This window comes from Medicago truncatula, chromosome 5, assembly GCF_003473485.1.
Source record: "Medicago truncatula cultivar Jemalong A17 chromosome 5, MtrunA17r5.0-ANR, whole genome shotgun sequence".
Taxonomy (NCBI): domain Eukaryota; kingdom Viridiplantae; phylum Streptophyta; class Magnoliopsida; order Fabales; family Fabaceae; genus Medicago; species Medicago truncatula.
The window spans coordinates 16,750,858-16,771,975 of NC_053046.1; the positions used below are offsets into that span (position 1 = coordinate 16,750,858).

General features: G+C 32.3%; 2 protein-coding genes across 4 annotated transcripts; one reads left to right on the forward strand and one right to left on the reverse strand.

The window, feature by feature from the left end:
• Positions 1-6,114: 6,114 nt before the first annotated feature.
• Positions 6,115-8,436, forward strand: LOC11414729 (aldehyde oxidase GLOX). The gene has a single exon (XM_003613538.3). The coding sequence runs from the start codon at positions 6,431-6,433 to the stop codon at positions 8,207-8,209; it is 1,779 nt and encodes a 592-aa protein (XP_003613586.3). The 5' UTR covers positions 6,115-6,430; the 3' UTR covers positions 8,210-8,436.
• Positions 8,437-9,189: 753 nt separating this feature from the next.
• LOC11414730 (protein TWIN LOV 1) lies at positions 9,190-15,125 on the reverse strand. Of its 3 annotated transcripts, none has more exons than XM_024783886.2 (7): positions 14,147-15,125; positions 12,624-12,769; positions 12,394-12,469; positions 12,174-12,253; positions 12,031-12,086; positions 11,876-11,939; positions 9,190-9,670 (listed from the first exon to the last, which is right to left on the reverse strand). In XM_024783886.2, the coding sequence occupies exons 1-7, from the start codon at positions 14,700-14,702 to the stop codon at positions 9,515-9,517; spliced, it is 1,134 nt and encodes a 377-aa protein (XP_024639654.1). In that variant the 5' UTR covers positions 14,703-15,125; the 3' UTR covers positions 9,190-9,514. The 3 variants fall into 3 exon arrangements, 2 of the variants coding, with proteins under 2 accessions (XP_024639654.1, XP_003613587.1); XM_003613539.4 differs by having other exon boundaries at positions 12,394-12,458; positions 12,562-12,769; positions 14,147-15,123; XR_003012215.2 differs by having other exon boundaries at positions 9,585-9,670; positions 12,051-12,086; positions 12,394-12,458; positions 12,562-12,769; positions 14,147-15,124.
• Between the last annotated feature and the right edge of the window lie 5,993 nt (positions 15,126-21,118).

Below are 21,118 nucleotides of genomic sequence, written 5' to 3' on the forward strand. Positions count from 1 at the left end.
ACATGTCCAATGGTTTTTATATACATGTTGATGTAGTATCTAAAATATTTCAAACAAATTATTAGTTACACTTACCAAGTTGCACAACCTCATCTCTTGAATTGACTCAAAAATAAATGATTTTGCTACACTTTTTCTGCAATCGATCACACGTCATTGTCCTCACAACTAAAGTCACTACATAAAATATTACACAAATCAGACCAAATAATGGCTAACGAAAAAAAATCATAAAATCCAAATATAAACATAATAGGTTAATACATCATTAAAACGATAGTGTTAACTGAATTCCACGATCTCATGCATGCAAAAATTACTTTGTAATACGCAGGTCATCTAATTTAAATAACAAACTACAACTAAAAAAAGAAACAGTGTGTTAGTCGAATGTGTAATAACTACATTTAAAAAGTTAAAACATGGTTCCAAGAGGTTAAAATTATTAACCAATTATACATATATGTTGACTTTACAACGGCATATGTACAAAACTCATAAGTGTTTGAGTTATTGTTGGCGAATTGTAATATTTTTTTCATCATCTTCATTATATACAACAATAGCAACAATATTTTCTTTAGAAGCATTATCATCTTTTACTTTTTGTAGCTCACTTTTCACCGCATCATTAAACAAATCCTTCTTACTAACCTCAGCTTCTTCTATTTCTTGCACCCCCACATCACCACTTTGTTTCATAATCTTTTCTCTACGAGGAACATTACTTTATTTCACACTCTAAATTATCCTTGACCAATTACATATAAATAATATCTAGATACATTTACAAAAGTTGAGTCATTAAAGAGCTTAAATTTTGAATCGTCTGATCAAGATTGATGACATCAATTCCTAGATTACATAAATATACAAAACCTAAGTCATCAAAGGAGCTAAAAATTTGAATCGTATGATCAAGATTGACGACATCAATTGCTAGATTACGTGAATGTAGACTATCCCTAACTTCATCAAACATGATAAATAAAAAAACAGAGGACATGTATGTAAAAAACACAAGAATACTTTCCTAATCCCAAAATCCATCACAAGATGCCAACAAAATACCAACTGGTTTTTCAAATATCAACATTCTTAGATGTGTTCTATATCAACATTATTTTGATATGTTTGGAGGTTGATTTTGCTCAAATTTTCATCATTTAACCCTACTTTATTAATGAGGATGTAACTTGGCTTAAATTGGCTCAAGAATTAGCTTAGTGATGTCTCTTGGACTTAGATTATGCTTTTAAACTTAGTTTATGTAATTAGTTTATTACTTTTTGTGTTTAAATCTTCATTATGTCTCCCTATGTATCCGGATTTCCTATAGAAATTGCTATTAAGAACTCAAGTAGTGTGTATTAAGTCTTCGAAATTTGAATGATGTAAACTTGCTATGATGGTGATCTAAACTTATGTAATATGCCTTTGAAATTGGAATGAAGTGAATTTGTTACATTATTGTCTTTGTTAATGTTATATGTATTATGCCTTAGTGGTTATGTTATTAAATGGTTGCCTTAAGTCTTTGTTAATTGTTGAATGATGTAGACTTGTTGTGATGATTACGACAACAATGACGATGATATGTTTGAAGAATATATCTTTTTTTTTACTGCACTACTTGGTGAGCATGCAACAAATAATTTATGTAAAGAGCCATGTAGAACTAGTGTGCTCACAAGTCATGCATTTGTTTAAGAAATATTGCAAGGGAATCTCACTTGCTATTATGAGATGTTTCGAATTGAAAAATATATTTTTCATAAACTTTACAATGAATACGTGGAACATGATTTAAAGTCTTCTAAACATATAGGGGTTGAAGAAATGGTTGCAATGTTTTTTATCGTTGTAGGTCATGGTGTAGGTAATAGAATGATTCAATAAAGATTTCAACACTTGAGTGAGACTGTAAGTAGTCATTTCCATAGTGTATTTCTTGCATGTCTTAAGTTATCCTTCAAATATATTAAACCTAAAGATCATATGTTTCGTGATTGTCATGCCAAAATAAAAAATAAAATAAAAATCAACCTTATTTGCCTTTTCTTAAGAAAGTTATAGGAGCTATTGATGGTACGCATGTGTCATGTTCAGTTAGTGCTAGTGAGAAACCAAGGTTTATTGGAAGAAAATGATTGGAATATGTGTTTCAATTTTGTATTAGCTGGTTAGAAGGTACTGCCCATGACGCTTGTGTTTTTTACAAAGCTCTTACTAATGCTAACATTAACTTTCTGCATCCTCCTCAAGGTATATTTTATTGTCTTAATGAAAATGATTTGTTATATTAATAGTTACTTTATTTTAATATTTTAATAATTACTTTATTTTTCGGTAAGTATTATTTGATGGATTTTAATTATCCAACACCAATAGAATGCATTGGTCCTTATAGATGTGAACGTTATCACCTTCCTGATTTTAGGTGTCTAAGTGGGTTTGAAAATCATAATGAAGTATTCAATTACTACGACTCAAGTTTAAAATGCACAATTGAAAGATATTTTGGAGTATGGAAGCATAGATTTGCTATTTTGCGTTGCATGCCTAAGTTTAAATATGAGACATAAGTTCATATCGTTGTCGCAACAATGACAATACACAACTTTATTATAAGAAATGTTAAATTGCATGTTGATTTTAATATTTATCAAGATGAAAATACAGTCAATCACCGAGATGATTATCATAAATCAATTAACTTGGATCAGTCACAGTTTTAATGTAACTTCTTCGTCAGAGATAGACCATACTCGAGACTCAATTTGTGATCATATTCTAGAGTATAAGCTAAATAATTAGTTTGTAAAAACATTTTAATATTATATTACACTTTACATTATATTATCAATTTGTAATTAAGTTTAGAGCCTTGACGTTTTATTATGCTAATTTAGAAATTTACAATGCATTGGGATTAATTATGTATTAAAAATGTATATATGCAGTTTTATTTACAATGGATTAATTAATCATTTTTTAACTGAAATTTTGGCATTCGTTGAGCAAATGTCCTATTTGATGTCCTGGACAACAAGTTCCACAAGAGTGATGTCCTAAACAACAGGTGCGACAATGCCGCACAATAAACAATAGGCAAAAATAAAATAAAGTACGATAAAAAAGAACCCAAGAGATTTCGTAATCCAGTTCGGTGCAACGTCACCTACATCTGGAGGCATCCATGCCAAGAAAGGAAATTCACTCTCAATAATATTAGTTTCTAGTCTTATGTGAACAAACCTTGTTCACTGCCTTTTCAGTACCTAATACTACCCGTGAATTTTTATCCAAGACTCCCCCTAAATATGAGATCCTCTCTCACTTTCTCTCAGCCTCTATTCCTAGTGATTGAGTCAATCACAGTTACAATAATATTAGGATAAAAACTCCAAACACAAATCAACTCTTGCTAAAAGTACTAGAGTGGTATGCAAATAACAACTTACAACTCAATTAAACAAACCAGTTCTCAGCCTTTTGATATTCAATAGCAACACAAGAACGGTATACAAAATAAAAGACAAAGCTTAACAATGAAACCCTAATGACTCAATTCTTCTAATCCTGATTTCGTAAATAGATAGTAGGTATGAGTCTCCTTATATAGTCATGGTTCTGAATGGGCTTTTCTTCACATGGGCTACACAATTTTCAGCTCACAATAATTATATTTTCAGCTACAATCTTCTAGAAGTAAAATATATTTTTCCCAAATCTATTTTGGAAATACACTTCAAATATATGGAAGCATTAAACCGGCATGGGCCAGCTTCTAGAACCACACGCTTCTTATAGCACAAGTAACACAAATCAAATCTTCAATCAAATCTTCTTAGATCACACGCGAAAATACATTACTCCAAGTAAAGCAAAATACATTACTACATGTCTACGACATCTGATACAACATCTTGTCAAAATAACTTGTTTTAACAAAATGAAGTCAACACAACAATAAAAAAACACAACATTTACATCTTTTGATGGTTATATTCTATTAAAAACCAACCTAATGGATCAAAAAAATATTAAAAATAACTCTTATAAATTAATATTATTTAAAAATGAATTTTTGAAGCGATAAAAATTCATTTATGATAAGTTGAAATAATTATCTAATGATATATAATTTTGTCATTGTACACATTCAAAATCAATTATCATTTAAACTATCCAAACAACATCAACTCGTAAAAATCATTTAAGTATATACAAACAATTGGTCCACATCCAATTCACTTTTAACCAAAATCTATTCGTTCAAACTCAATTATATCAAAATCAATTCACTTGCCAACCAACCAAACAAACACTGAGTGTTTAAAAAGTGTTGAAGAGTGCACAATGAATGATGAAATTTTTAACCAATAATTTACGGAAAATAATTAGTGTCCTTAGGGCACTCTTTAACAATCTTTAAATAGTAAGTTTTTATAGAAATTGATGCATTTATTGTATTGAAAATTGAACTACTTAACATTTTTTATAAGGAAAATGCTAACTTGGGTCCTTAAGACATAGGTTAATGAATCAAATATAGTAATTTTTTGTTGGAATGTGTGCATTAAATTTAATTTTTGAATTTGTAATAAACAAAATGCACAAAACTTGAAAGAATATTTCTACCTTTTGGGTTTCTTATCTTGTGCCCTAAGGGCACAAGTTAGCATGATCTTTCTTATAATCATTTTCTTAATTAGAAATCCTTAAAGAGTGCCTTTAAAACACTTAACATGTCCCCGTGAGCATAGCTCAGTTGGCAAGGTGAATTCTAGCAACTAGTAGGGATGGGAATAGGCTAGGCCGGCCTACAGAGGCCTACGGCCTAGCCTACGACAGGCCAGACTTTTTTTCTTAAATAGAGAAGGTCTAGGCTTTTTTTTAAGCCTATTTAGCTTAAAAGGCCAGGCCACAGACCTCTCAAAAACCCTCTTAAGCCTATTAGATCGGCATATTTAAGTAATATGAATAATATTATTTATTATTATATTATATTTTGTACTTTGAATTAAAATATAAATTTGTAAACTTTTTTAATAATTTTTGCTTTATTAGTATATATTAATTTTTTGCATATATAAATGTATTATTCTTTCAAAAAAAAATGTATATTATAACCTAGAATAGAAATATGATACAATATATAGTCGAACTCCCTAAAATCTCATGTTGATTATCAAAATAGAGTTTAATCTAATTGAACTATTAGTTCGCTAGTCCATTTAAACTTAGATCACATTTCTTATTTAAAGATGTTCATAAGATATATGCTTTTAAACAGGCTAGTAGGTCATATAAGGCTGTCAAAAGGCCAGGCTCAGGCTTCAAAAAAATATGACAAATCAGGCTCAGGTCTTGCAAAGCCTAATTCAACCTAACCTATTTCCATCCCCAACCACTAGGCTATTTGATAAAAAAAAAAAAAATAATAAACTAGTTAACATAACCCATAATTTATACATGTATGATACAAGACTTGTCTCATTCACCATCAAATCTTGTAGAGCCACTGGATTTGACAACTGATGACTATATATATTCAATCCAAACCGTCCTTTCAAGAAATATGAACCATTCATGTTGTGTGCTTGGCTGTGTATAAAACGATCCTAAACAAAATAAGAAAAAACAGGTTCAGGCTAGCTTTATAACATATGACAGCCACCAGTCTCACCACCGTCAATGTTACCAATGGAAATGTGTTCATTGTTGGAATCAAAACACATAAAAGCCACATTCAACACATATAGCTAGCTAGACTGTAAGACCTGTAACGTTGACCTCATTAACATGCAGAAGCAGCAGCACGTTAACCACTGCATGCTCCTCTACTAGTCAGTACATTTCCACCCCCACCACCCTCACAATTCACAGCCCCACACACATTCACTCACTCAGAAAATCATAACTCCCACCTTCACTTTCAATCAATAATTACTTTACTGTAGTATATATACGGCATATGCAGTACTCATCTATTACATTCATCAATTCACTGATTCAATAAATATTTACATTCATGTCAGTTTAAGTTTTAACTCTCTTTCTGACTTTGATCACCAAACACAAACTCACCTAACCTTTTTTGTCTCTTTTTAATTATATTGAGCTTTCATTTAACCCACATAGTTTATCTCCAATCTATTGACCCTTGTTATACCTCATAAATCTACGTATAACTGTTGCTAATTATTATTTTTATAATCAAGTTTGTGACTATAAAAACAAAAATTAAGCACCATCCATCGTGTCTTAACTTTTTCCTCTTCTTCATAAACTAAGCACCATCCATCTTATTCATGTCAATTAATGTTTTTCACTTTTCACAATAAATCCATAACTATATATATACCAACACCTTCTCTTTACTGTGTTTAGCTAAATATACAGTCAACCAAAACAAAACATATCCATGGCGTTCAAGATCAAGAACGTACATTCTTTACTCATCTTCATCTTCATCTTCATCTTCATCTTCACTATATCACAAACAACCGCATTAATCACTACAGAAACTTCCACAACAAGCAACACATTAGGGCACTGGATCCAGCTTCAAAATTCCATAGGCATCTCAGCCATGCACATGCAAGTAATGAAAGACAACAAAGTAATCATCTTCGACCGAACCGATTTCGGTCCCTCCAACATCTCCCTCTCCAACAACCGTTGCCGTTACAACCCTCACGACATGGCTCTCAAACTCGACTGCACCGCTCACTCCATCCTCTACGACATCACCACCAACACCCTCCGTCCTTTAACCCTACAAACCGACGCTTGGTGTTCCTCCGGTGCAGTCTCCCCCACCGGAACCCTAATCCAAACCGGTGGCTTCAACGATGGTTACACCAAACTCAGAACGTTTACCCCTTGTCCTCATAACAACACGTGTGATTGGGAAGAGCTTCAACAGAATCTTTCTTCGAGTCGTTGGTATGCTTCGAATCAGATTCTACCAAACGGTAGAATCATTGTCGTTGGTGGTCGTTCATCTTTCTCGTATGAGTTTGTTCCCAAGAGATTAAACGACGCGTCGTTTTATCATCTTCGTTTCTTGCAACTCACGCGAGATTCCAATCCTGGTGAAGAGAATAATCTTTACCCGTTCTTGCATCTTTTACCGACGGGGAATCTTTTCATCTTCGCGAACCGTCGTTCTATTCTGTTTGATTATGAACGAAATAGGGTAATAAGGGAATTTCCTATTATACCTGGTGAAGAGAAGAGAAATTATCCAAGTACAGGTTCTTCTGTTATGTTGCCGTTGAATTTGACGGGGAAAAATGGGACGGAGTTTATTGAGGTTGAGATTATGATCTGCGGCGGCGCGTTTCCCGGCGCGTTTGATTATGCTAGTAAAAAGAAGGTGTTTCTAGAAGCTTCTAGTAGTTGTGGGAGGTTGAAGGTAAGTGACGTGGAACCGGAATGGGTTATGGAGGTTATGCCAGTGCCACGTGTCATGCCGGATATGTTGCTTTTACCGACGGGGAATGTGATTATTTTGAACGGTGCCGCGAATGGTACAGCGGGTTGGGAAAATGCGGCGAACCCGGTTTTGTATCCGGTTTTGTACAAACCCGGTTTGGATAACCCGTTTATGAAATTTGAGTTGTTAGCACCAGCGAGTACACCAAGGATGTATCATTCATCAGCTGTGTTGTTGCCAGATGGCAGGATATTAGTGGGTGGGAGTAACCCGCATCGGCTTTATGACTTCCAGGCCAAGTATCCGACTGAGTTAAGTTTGGATGCGTATTATCCAGATTATCTTCGGCCGGAGTTGGATACATTGCGGCCTGTGATTGTTGCGGTGGAGGTTGTTAATAGTACATTGTCGTATGAGAGTTTGTTTTCGGTGTCGTTTTTGTTGAGGGAGGTGAAGGACGTTAATCGGATTCGTGTTTCAATGGTGGCGCCATCGTTTACTACTCACTCGTTCGCGATGAATCAACGGTTGCTATTTTTAGAAGTTACCGCGTTGGAGGAGGTTGTGAATTCTATGCAAGATCAAAATTTTGGTGAGTTTGGTTTCGGGAGCTCATTAGGACCGGGAAAGATTGCGAATTCGGTTTATAAGGCGACGGTTCGTGGGCCCCCATCTCTTAATGTGGCCCCACCTGGATATTATATGCTTTTTGTTATCCATGTTGGAATTCCTAGTGTTGCTACTTGGGTTCATGTTCACTGAGTATGGTTTTGGGCTTTTTGTTTAGAATCTAAAAGAAAATGATTTTGAAAATAAAAATGAAGCATGGAAAAGAGTCATGCATTCGTTCATTCAATGACTACTTTGAGGCTTTGGCCTGTTGTACATTTTTGAATTCCCGTTTTGATTTTATAATGGGAATTTTTCATTCTATTTATGTTACCAAGCAATTTTGGTAAATTTCATTTATGACTGGGTTTGTTGTTTTACTTACCTCATTTACACTATGCATTTATAGATGTACGATAGTTCAGACATGTCCTTGCAATATTTTTGTTGTTTTAATATGTTTCAGTTTTTCTCAAATGAACTAAGCAGCAATTGAGGGTTCCTGATCTGAAAGAGTAGATGTTAATGCATGAGTTAGCCAGTTTGCATATACTGTGATGATATGTACTTGAATGAATTGTCCAGTATTAAAGCCACTCTTAAAGTTCACTTGATGATGCCTAAATTTAGTTAAATTTTTAATGTTTGTCAAAATAATTTTAAATTGAAAATGTGGTCAAATTTAAGATGATAATGGAGATGGTATATTTGTTTCTCTTAACCTTTGAATGAGTCTACATAATTCATAGTTGGACAAAGAGGTAAGTAAAGTGTAATCAAACATTAGAGATCGGACACAAGCGAGTGACTGGTTCCACCTTAAGTGAAGTTAATTAAATTATTTGAGTTTAATCATTTTGTTAATAATGAATGCTATCTGTCCCCTCTAGAAAAATTTGAATGATAAATTAGATAAACAATTATTCTTTCTTAGTATTGGTTAAGGAATTAAAAGAACTAAATTTTTATTTCTACCACAAAAAAGAACTAAATTTTATTTGTCAAATAGTATAGTGACATGAGTGTAATTTCTTATTGAAATGAATATCTAATCAACCATTAATTTTTTAATGAAATAAATATTAAAAAGACACTGCAAGTTAATTTTATCAACATCCTCTAAAAAAACAAAGTTAAGGTTGCATTGTCACTTCAACTATAGAAAGATGTGGTAAAGTCAGTACAAGTCTTAGTTTTTTTTTGCTAGAAATAGAGCATATTTTATAGACTTCCAACACAGAATGTTTAGTTTTTTACAAGTTACAATTACAATTGACAATGTGGATATTTTCTTTCATAAGTCAATCTTTCAGCCCTCTATCATCTCAACGATAACTAGTTGAGATGGATAATTTTTCCCAATGGAGCAACGTTTTTTGGGGAAGCAAGCATAATATATGAAAACCATATATTATACATGCCAAAGGCAAAAAAAACCCACCATGAGTAATCCTATGACTATGTCTTTGATGAACCAGCAGACATGGATAAACTCCTCACTGCAACCTTGACTGCACCAACCACACTAAGCTGTTTCATATCAGGTTTCCAACACTGTCTATATTCCTCGATTTTATAGGCGTCTTCTATTTGAACTCCCACAAAGTATGCTACCTTAACAAACAGAATTTAGCGACGTGAGTACTAATTTTCCCGACACTGTTACCGAAATTTCCATAAATTTGGAGGACTGTCACATGATGTATGCAGAAGTGAAACCCACATATTGCACGTAAGGCTTCACTTCCCAAAATGCATAAAATGGATCCGTGAACGAATTGAAACAGTACAGATCCATACAGACATAAAAGCATGAAACAGTAACCATATATGGAAGGTAATTCAGCCTATTAACTTGTAACAGTTGAGAATTAAAACTACAAAGCCAGGAAGAAAAGAAGAGTGATGCACAAGCATGGTTTAGGTAAACAAAATACCGAAGGCTTAAATGTAAGTTATGAGCAGGCAGAACAATGGAACATGGAAATCATCCAATATAACTAATCAGGATGGAACAAATCCTGAACAATTGAAGTGTTATCTACAATTTCAGCTACTACTCTTCAACACAACGCTTAACTTAGTAACCAGATTACATCAACTCTATTCTTCAAATGATACTTTATACAAAAGTTAGAATATGATGATACACCTTTTAAAATTACACGGTAATCACATATGCAACATTAGTATAGCTGTCAATCTTGAATACAATTGGGGAGCAGGGTTATTTCCAAAAACAACTAGTAAAAACAAGCAAATATGATTAGCGTCATCACCTTCTAAACAACCAAGCCTAGAAATGATAGTTATGGTGAGATTTTGGGACTAATTATAAAAACTAGTAAAAACGAGCAAATATGATCAACTTCATCACCTTCTTAACAGCCAAGCCTAGAATATAGAAATGATAGTTAGGCTTAATTCTACTTTTAGTCCCTCAAGTCTCGTGATTGTGAGATTTTGATCCTCCACTTTTCAATTGCTTGATTTTTGTCCTTAATATTTTTCCCTTGAAAAAAAAAGAAGTCTTGTTGATTTTCTCCAACTTTTAGTCCCATATGTATTGTGATCATGTAACTTTAGTCCCCCACTTCTCAATTTGACACAACCATGATGGTTGGGGACTATAAGTGAGGGACCGAAATGGCATGACCATATCACTTATGGAACTAAAAGTGGAGGGAATTTGAGGGAAAATCAAGGGACCCTTTTATTGCACAGAGGAATAACAAAAGTAACCAAAATCCTGCAATTTAAAAATGAGGGACCAAAATAGCACAATCACAATACTTGGGGAGACTAAAAGCAAGGTAAAGCCTAATAGGTGCCCCAACTACTAACTCTTTCTGTTTGTTTGATTTGAGTAAAAAAAAAAATTCTTTTTTTGAAGAAAGTAAAAAAAAAAAAAAATTCTGCATTCATTTCTTTCTTGTTTTCACATTTTTTTTTCAAATGGTGAACATATATATATGAAAAAGAAGGGGGGCAGAAAGATCCACAATACAAATGAAAAGCAGAGTACAGGAAGTACTCCAAAATTATACCAAAAAGCATAAAACAGTCGTAGTGAGAACAAGGAGAACCAGAGTCTCATCAGGATATAATGAGAATAGCTCTTCTAAAATTTTCATTGTTTCCGGAACTATAAAGATAATGGTTTACTTCAAGAGTCTCTTTTCTCTGTTAATTTGAGAAAATGTTTTATGCTTTCACTTTTAATAAAACAATAGTCACGTTTCCATTTTATTTCCTATTTTCATGGTTTTGTATAAGAAACGAGTGTGTTTTATCACACTTTTCTATACAAATCATTGAAAACAATAAACAACAAAAACGTGTCAACTTTGTAATTAAAAATGAAAACATAAAACATTTTCTGAAACCAAAAGAGAAAAGAGACTCTTGAAATTAACCATTATCTTACATTTCCGGAAACAATGAAAATATTAAAAGAGCTATTCTCATTATTTCCTGAAATAGATCATTCCTGGCTAGCATTTTAGCTTTTCTCTATCACAATGACTCGCTTTAAAAGTCTATTTTATCCTTGTTAACAAGTAAAACTAATGCAAATTTTATAAAATGGAAATAGAAAAAGTTTTCACAAAGTAAACGAGAAGTTTCCCAACTCTTGTACCGGTAAATCATTTGCCCAGACCAACAAAAAACTATTTGTGCACAAGAAATATGAGAAACTTCATTTAAAACCATAAAAGCAGATACTTCAACTACCAGAATAGACTGATGCCTGACAGAAAATAAATCATAGACATTTGAGGCTGATAGTTGAACTAAGAAATAGCTGGTCAAAATTACCTTTCCAGTAGCATCCCGAACAGGTGATATGTGAAGAAGATTCCAAAATGAGCTTTTATCCTTCCTGTTAAATGTTGCGTAAATTGATTCAGCATATCCAGTAAACAAAGTTCAAAGCTTTGACTGCAGAGATAAAAATGAATGGAAGTATTAACCTGTAATTCAAAATACGTACTGTGCATAGTTTTTCAGTTTTGATGCTCTCCCTTATCTGTATAAGCAATAAGGCAAAGACATAACCACATAGTCCATTTACATTGATCTAAGTTCCCAAGAAAGAAAGAAAAAGGTGTATTACCAGTTGTAGAGCTGAGTCGTCGGTATTTCTTCCACCTAAAAATCTACAGTTGCGGCCCAATACCTCATCTCTCGTATAACCTATTCAGACAACACAGTAATTTAAAACATAATCTGAAATTCTTAGTAAATATGAGTTATTGGTTTCAAATCCTAATGTCAAACACCAGAAAATTTGCATTGCTATTATAGTTAACTTTTACAGGGTAAACTTTTAGTACCTGTCAATTTCATGAAGGCATCACTGGCATAAACAATAGGCATGTCTGGTAAATGTGGATTAGTTCTGCGAGGAAACTCAAAAACAAAAATATAAACAAATTCAGGGTCTGCGAAAATCATAAAGCTTGTGCTTAAGTAAGAAAACTAGACTTTTTTCAATAACTCACAATACAAAGCTTTGTTTGATTCTACCAAGAGAAATAATCAAGGAAGAGCTAAGAAGACCCACGGCAGGATTGCTGCATCTCTTTCTACACACCAATCTTCCCGTCAACTCGCTATAGTGGGTTAGCACAGAAAAGATATTGTCCATGGCAGTCACAGCACTTCTCCTTTCATCATCACTTGCCTCGCGTGGCTCTTCACTCTCCAAATCTGTATGATATTATGTAGCTAACAGATCAGCAAATACCAAATAGAACCGAATCACATGGACAAATGCACAATCACAGAACAAGAGACCAAAATGGGCTATAGAAACTAACATAATGAAATTCGAATAAGAAATGTTCCATCTATTGTTTCATAGTTATAAATCTTTACCCATCTTATTGGTTAAAAAGATGCAAAGATTATCAACCAACTAATAGTCTATTATTTTCTACTTTAAAAATTATATAGATTGTTAAGAAGACAGATAATCAATTAATCCACAGACCAATCAATTCTCATTGTAATTAATAATCACCAAGTTAGTATTCAAATTTAGTCCCTCAAAGGGGCAACTGGTGTTGCTTTGGTGAAAGTGTCCATGTATAGAAATTAATTCACAAATGTGTGAACTTCTTTACAAATCAATATTTTGTCTTCACATCCTTTTATCAATTATCATTAACTATCATTCTATCAATAGTGTGCAGCAGAATAGCATAAAGGCACATTTATTGTATGTGCACATCATCAATGCCACATAAGTTGCTTATATGGATGCCATATTGACAAAAGGCGTGGTATCGAAGACATAAAATGAAATTGTGAAGAAGCTGATCTATTCAGAAAGTAATGGGTGCATTCAAAACCAAAGAAATATAAATTGTCACTACTCACTTCAATAAACCAAAACATTAAATCAACTGAAGTCAATAATCGCCTAATAAGTGCAGCTTTCCAAGTGTAGTTGGGAGCTTAACTGGATTAATAACAAAGATTAAAGCACTAATTCATGTTTTGACTTTGGATTGGCGTTGAGTTTAGCCAAATCACAATTGCGCCATGATTTTGTTAAAACTTCAAAGTGTAGCTTTTACCAAAATCTCAGTGAATTCATTGTGATCATGCCAAACTCACCACCAACACACCAGGTGCATGTTTGTATTATCACAAAATCACGGTGCATCAGATGATTTTATCAAAAAGTACAATTTGGAACTTCAACAAAACCATAGTGCAAATAAGAACGACAAAAGCACGAGTGAAGTTCTGTGGCATTGTGATTTTGTTGACGCTTTCAAAACGTAGTTTTTGCCCAAATTGCAATATTGCACCGCAATACCGCCAAACTCATCATCAATGCACTAACTGAATGTTTGGATTCGCACTGACTTTGACAGAATCACAGTATGCCAAGTAATTTTAATAAAAGCTACACTTTTAAGCTTCAATAAAATGAAAGTGCTACTTCCTCAAACTCAGTGCGAATCCAAACATGTCCGAATACTAATCACTGCATAAATTCAATTCAACAAATAAGAGGAACACAAAAAAAAAAAAAAAACAGAACAAAACAAAACAAAACAAAGAAACAAAACCAACCAGTGACATCATCATCATCATGTTCCAAATCCAACACTTGATTCCTGGAAGAAACACGATCAAGTTCAACCAAACTATCCGAACAAACCTCTTTCCGACAACACCGAAACATAAAATCATGATTCACCACAACAGAACCACCACCACCATAAACCCTTAATTTCAACGGAACTTGAACAGCAACAAAATGAACAACAGCACCACTTTTGACACAAAAAACAGGAGAAACAGTTAAGAAAACCCAAAACGGCGTGCCGTTTTTTCTATAATTAACCAAAACAACGTTCGTTTCTCTTTCTTCCCTAACAGCTTCACGAATTTCCATCACCGACCTACGACATGTCGCTGAACCTTGAAACATGGAACCACTTCTACCAAGAACTTCGTCGCGCGTGAAGCCAGTGATGTTGAGAAACGCGTGGCTAGCGAAGATTATTGGGTGGTTTGAAAGTGATGGGTCGGTGATTGTGAATGGTATTTCTTCAGATAATTCTTCGAGTGATTCTCGCGCGTAGTGTGAGTAAAATTCGTCGAACGATTTCTTTATTGATTCCATTAATGAGTATTTTGTTGTTGATTATGCTGCTTCTTCTATTGGTTGTTCGCAATCCCATGTGAACTTTTTGGACTCTATAAGTTGATTTTTGAAATAAGTGCTTAGTGATGGAAATTGATAAGAAAGAAAGAGATTATTTGTTTAGTTTAGACCATAGGAATGAGATTTTTGTCAAGTTGGCATGGTTGGAACTTGGAAAGTGTTTTTTCTTTTGAGTATGAAATTGGGGTGTGATGAGGAAAATGGGGGGGAATGAATAATAATAATATCTGGTGAAGTTGTGGTGATGATGATGATGAATATTGAATATGGGAAAATTGGGATTGTGTCAAGTAAGAAGGGAAGACGACAAGAACAAAACAGTGTGTGTGACTAGACTACCTAATGGAGAAAGGTGGGGAAGGGAGGGAGGAAGAAAATCACGACCGTGGCATTTAATTTGAGTCACACAATACTCAAGATATTTTTTATCACATTTTTCTATTTTCCTAAAAGTTAAACAAAAATTATAATTGAAAACAACATATCTTAATCATCAAATTCAATCTTATCTTCTTTTTTTTATAATTTTAATTCTCAAGAAAAGAACGAGAGAATTGTAATGGAGAGAATCTATTCTGACTTCAAGATATAGACATTTTAATCTATCTATGAGATTAATCATTGAGTCGACAATGAAACATTTTTTTTGTTAAATGCATGTTCTTGTTTTGAGAGGGAGTCATGTTATTAACTCTCTAAACATCGTGTTAGTGTTTTTTAAAAACATTTATATTAGACACATACATGGATAAGATAAATTAAAAGATAATAGTGAAAAATGACATGATATGATTAATTAATTTCTCTTTAATTTTTTTCATTTGTGTGTTTGGGTCCAAATATTTTTTATTCGGGATTGCGATTTAAATTAAGACTTCCTCCTTGAATCAAACCAAACAAAACATATATTGATTTAGATATCTTTCTACGTCATTTAATACTTATCGGTCTAAAATTAAACTTATCTTTTATATTTTTTATTAATCTTATTCAAAATGCGTTAGATATTAAATATGAATACTTCTTATGATTGAAATGTGAATCTTAGTTCACTATATTCGTAGGAGTCTAGCCCCTTATAGACTCAATCTTCGTTGGTTATTTTTAGCTCTTTTTTTTTTTATAAAAATATGTTATACTTGTGTGTTTTTTTTATTATTATACATTATTCTTTGTATTATGGTTTAATGGTAAAAGAAAACCAACTATTGTTTAAAAATTTTACCTTTATCTTAATATTTTGAAATAATTTTCTTATGTTTCTTTCTTCATTGGTTTCATTTGAAATTTATAAAATTGTATAGAAAAAAAACGAATCTATGTTGGAAATAGGGATATCAATGGGTACCCATAAGTACAGATAGTATGATACGCGTCTCCGCCCCGTTGGATAAAAATGATACTCGTGCCCACCCCGTACTCTCGTGGGTACCCACTATGCGGGTACCCGCGGGTATTGAGGTATTCATGGGTACCCATGGATTTTTGAATTTATTTATTTTTTGGTATAAATAATAACTTTTTTTAATTACCAAAAAACTTCAACTTTTAAACATCCTTACATAAATCATACATAATCCATAGAAAAATTCATGATTCTTATATAATCCATAGGATATGTTTTATGATGTGAATGAAGTGAAAACAGTGAACTTAGTAAGATAAATTTAAAAAATTAAAATTAAAAAAATTTATGAGGAATCTTAGGTGGGCGGTAAAATTTCCTTCAATAAGATAACAACATTACTTAATAAGATAAGATATTTTAGTAATTTACTTAATTTATTATCGGGTATGGGTACCCGTAGGTATGAATACAATCAAATCCGTGTCCATATCCATATAATAATGGATAGTCAAATACCCGTTTATTATACTTGTGGATACTCGTTTAGCTACCCACTCGGTGCCCGTGACGGATTTTACCCATGGGCATGGGTATTTCTGCCACCCCTAGTTGGAAAATATGTTCTCCAATATAATATCCACCTCACTGCAAGGAAACTTTTATGCATATGAATTTTTTGGATCAATAATTCGTGTGGAAACATTTAGGTAATGTACAATTCAATTCAATTAGGTAATGTACTTTTCTAATTTTAGGCTAAGCCATTCTATTTTTCTAATGATACTTTTTCCTAATGATCAACTCATTTAGGAAATGTACTTTTGATTTTGAAATTTCTTATACAATTTTTTTAATGTTAAAAATATATAAAGGCTCTGTTTGGTAAAAATAGCGGATAGCTGATAAGCTAGTTGATAGCTTTTAGCTGATAAGCTAACTAAAGTGTTTGGTAAAAATAGCGGTTCAACTAGCTGATAAATGTAAAATGACATAAAGGGTATTCTTAATTCATAATTAAAATTATATCATTAATTTAAGTATTTGTAATTTTGTAAACTAATTTTTCTTTAAAAAAATACTTTAAATTTATTAATTTAATATATCCTATGTATTATAAATTAAATTAAATTTTATTCACTAAAATTTTATCTTATATTTATTATCATTTAAGTGTTTCCACTTTATAAAGAAAATAACATTTACCTCAAAAACAAAAAAAAAGGTAGCACTAATAGAGTAATACTAATAACAGAGAATAAAGAAAATAACACTTACCTCAAAAAAATAAAAATAGTTGAATCAGATTCATTTCTAATTGAATCAGTTGTTGAGATGCAACACTTTTACCTATACATTGAATGTTTGTTAATTAGTAGTATCACACTTTTGTTGCGTGTGAAAACAAAATAACATAACTTAGAGTATATGAATTTTCATAGTTATAAAGTGAGATATTTTTGTCTATTATTATCATGATTTATTCTATGTTTGTGGTCTCATGTAAATGGACCAGTGAAGAACATGTACAATGCATGCGATAGGAAAAGCGGAACCACTCGTTTGTCGGATTTGATTTTGATTTTGCATGTTTGGATGGTGAAGTTAGGATACGAAACCGGGAATTTCTCATAAGTCATTATCTATTAACAGTGACGATTTGAAATTTGTCATTGAAAGATAGGAAAAATACATAAGTAATTCCAAAGAACTTACTTATCCAAAGATTCCAAACGTATCCTTGTTAAGGATCTAATCACTGTTGTACTATGTTGAATTATTTACTCAAATGCATCTTGATGTCTTTCACCACAGCATAAAAAATTTGTGTATAATTTGATTCGCCGTGGAATTATACCGTCTAACTCTATTCTTTGTACGTGTGGTTGTTGGAAGGAGGAAAGTGTTTATCATATATTTGTGCAATGTGATTTTTACGGTGGAATATGGTCCTTTTATTCGCCAACGATTAGGTATTCATTCAACAATTTGGTTACATATTTACGATCATCTTATTCATTTTAAAAGCCTAAGAGACGATTCCAAAAATATTCTTTTTTCTTTTGATTTGGTTAATTTCTGTTTGGGTTGAACCAAATGTACAACAAACATTTTTGGTTAAATGAATAGTTTTTAATATTAACTAAATTACCCAATCCTATTAATCATAAAATTAATTTAGGGTAAAAAGAAACAGTACACAACAAACAACCAAATAATAAAACTACAAAATGTCATGCTGGTTCATACTCGATTCTTATCCAATCCGAGTCATCTCTTATTCTTCGTATTTTTTTTCTGCAAACTGTATTATTTTTTATTTTTATTATTACAATGTCAATGATGAACAAGACAATTCATCAAACTCGAGTGGGGTATGTGAGTGTTAGGTTTGGATTTGGACTGTTGTGTATAAGAATTAAGAATGATACCGACCTCAAAGATAGTCCTAGTCATTGGGGCTTGAGTTCACCAATAAAAAAATATCTAATAATTCATTTTTTACGCTATACTTATAGTTATTTTTGTAGAAAATTTATAGTTATATTTTTGTTTTGAGAGGATCTATATTGTCTTTGCAAAGTTAGTTTGTTTTGTAAATATTTACACTATTGAATTTAAATCAAATTAAAAATATATGATATGCTTTGTTAACACATTTTTTGAAAGCATGATTTGTTAACACATTAAATTGCAAGGGGATGTGTGTTTTTGGATAAACCACAATTTTAAATGGGGTATTAGCCACCTTTACAATGGAGACTGATTACGGATACTGTGATGTTTGTGCAATGGATACCACCTAATACAATACTTTTACACCTATAAATCTTGAACTGTATACTAATATTATCAACTATATTGACCATTGTTTCACTAATGTGAATTTAAATAACGATACATAATTGAAAAAATTAACATAGATAATCAGGTTTGGATCCCTATAAATTTAATAGCAGGATTTGATAAAGTCAGGATTTTAACTGACAATATTCAAATCATACTAGATGTAATCGAACTTCATGTGTTGTCGAAGTGTGGGGTAACAAAATAAGTGTGGCGGAATTGAATCACGTTTTCTATTCAGTTTTCTCAAATTGTTGGGCTAAAAGCGAAGCAACTGTATGACTATATATTTCACGGAGTAGACATTCCGGCCCTTCAATCAAGCAATATCTGGTTTCCACTTCAGAGGGGTCTTGGTCATGTTTGCATTCAAGACCAATATCACTTTGTATCGGTAGAACATTAGACCTGCAATGCATATCTCCTTTAAAACAATTTTGATGGAGAATATTCTTTGGAGGGAGGCAAGAATTCTGACAAAGTATATTTTATAATGTGATTGAGAAATGGAGAGAAAAATATTGATTTAATTGTACTCTTGGTTTCTCTATTTTTACTGATTCACAGTTTTAGTCCCCCAATTAAATCATCGTATTTTATTTTCCATATCTTAAAAATATATTGTTTTAAAAATAAAAACTTAAATGAAAAAATGTAAATAAAAAAATCATCTTTTTTTTATTTTCCTTTTCCTATAGATCTATGTCCCCCAAAATTTTGTATTTCCTTTTTATTTTTAATCCACTTTTAGCTTATAGATTGAGTTGTGCAGTTAGCTAAGTTAGCAAGTCTGCCTCAAAACCTATATTTGGTACTCAAAGGAATTATTTTTCTTTATTTTATTTCAATATATTTACTAGGGTGTTGTAAATGTAGGTGGTTGGTTGCCTTGAGAGAGATCGCAACACAGTTGAGATGTGTTTACCTATATGATATGATGTCTTTGCACTTCAATCTTTGTCTTAAAAAAAACTTTTAACTTGTAAAAAAGACAGAAAAAATCAAAAAAATAAGTCCAAATTTCAATGGTGGAATAAATTCAGAATTTTTTAAAATCAAGTGACTATATTTTAGATTTTCCAAAAAAAAAAATATGCATTGCTATATCATTCTCGACTCGTTAGATTAATATTCAACATGACATATCAAAAAAAAAAAAAAAAAAGTCTAAAATTTTAATTATGGAAAAGTTTCATAAATAGACGGGGGCTATACTTTCAAATTTAGAAATTGAGGATTAAAAGTCTAAAACTTTGTATCACCGGAAAATAAAGGGGCCAAAAAATGTGGTTAGTGTTGATTATATGGGTGCAATCTCCCTACCCTGATTGTGGGATGGATGTTAGCTTTCACTTGAAGACCCTATGTTTTGCTTTCCCCTAAATTGCCCTCAATTGCTTTTTATAATCTTTGTGGTCATCTTTCTCACCAACTCTCGAGCATTATGTGTTAGATTATTATGGGTGTTGAATTGAATGAGTTTGATATATTTACTAGTTTATTGAATGAAGGGAAGGATAAATATGGAATGGAATTTCTGCCTTCGGAGCTTCAACTACTTTATACATATATCACATCATATTTTAAATGACTTCTTCATATTTTTACTTTTGTTTTATTTGTTCTTTGTTTTTTTTTTCTTTCCTAGTTTTCCTTTATTTTAAGGTTTAATTGCACTTTTGGACCCCTATCTTTTTAAAAGTTGTGGTTATGGCCCCCTAACTAATTTAAATACAAAACAGACCCCTATGTTTTGATTCTTTGGCAGTTTTGGACCCCCAGTCCATTAGTGAGGTGCCACGTGTATTATTTAGGGGGCCACGTGGCACCTCACTAATGGAATGGGGGTCCAAAACTGCCAAAGAATCAAAATATAGGGGTCTGTTTTGTATTTAAATTAGTTAGGGGACCATAACCGCAACTTTTAGAAAAATAGGGGTCCAAAAGTGCAATTAAGCTTTATTTTAACTTAGGCATAAGTTACTCATGTGTGATGTAGGCCTCTTTTAAACTTACATTATCCAGCTTACTTCTGTATACGGTTGAGATCTTACCCTCGCCTCGGGGGATTCCTGTCCTCGAACACGTTATTAAAACAACTTTTATGCGTGTATATTAAAATAATTTATATGTTATATTTATGGCTAAATTATCTTTTTGGTCCTCTAACTATTTAATCGGT

Bases quoted from the DNA above. Each gene is read 5' to 3' on its own strand.
- LOC11414729 (XM_003613538.3), top strand. From the start codon at position 6,431: ATGGCGTTCAAGATCAAGAACGTACATTCTTTACTCATCTTCATCTTC.
- LOC11414730 (XM_003613539.4), bottom strand. From the start codon at position 14,702: ATGGAATCAATAAAGAAATCGTTCGACGAATTTTACTCACACTACGCG. The intron at 12,087-12,173 runs GTAATACACCTT...TTGCTTATACAG, and splicing joins ACGACTCAGCTCTACAACTG to ATAAGGGAGAGCATCAAAAC. The intron at 11,940-12,030 runs GTTAATACTTCC...AACATTTAACAG, and splicing joins GTACGTATTTTGAATTACAG to GAAGGATAAAAGCTCATTTT.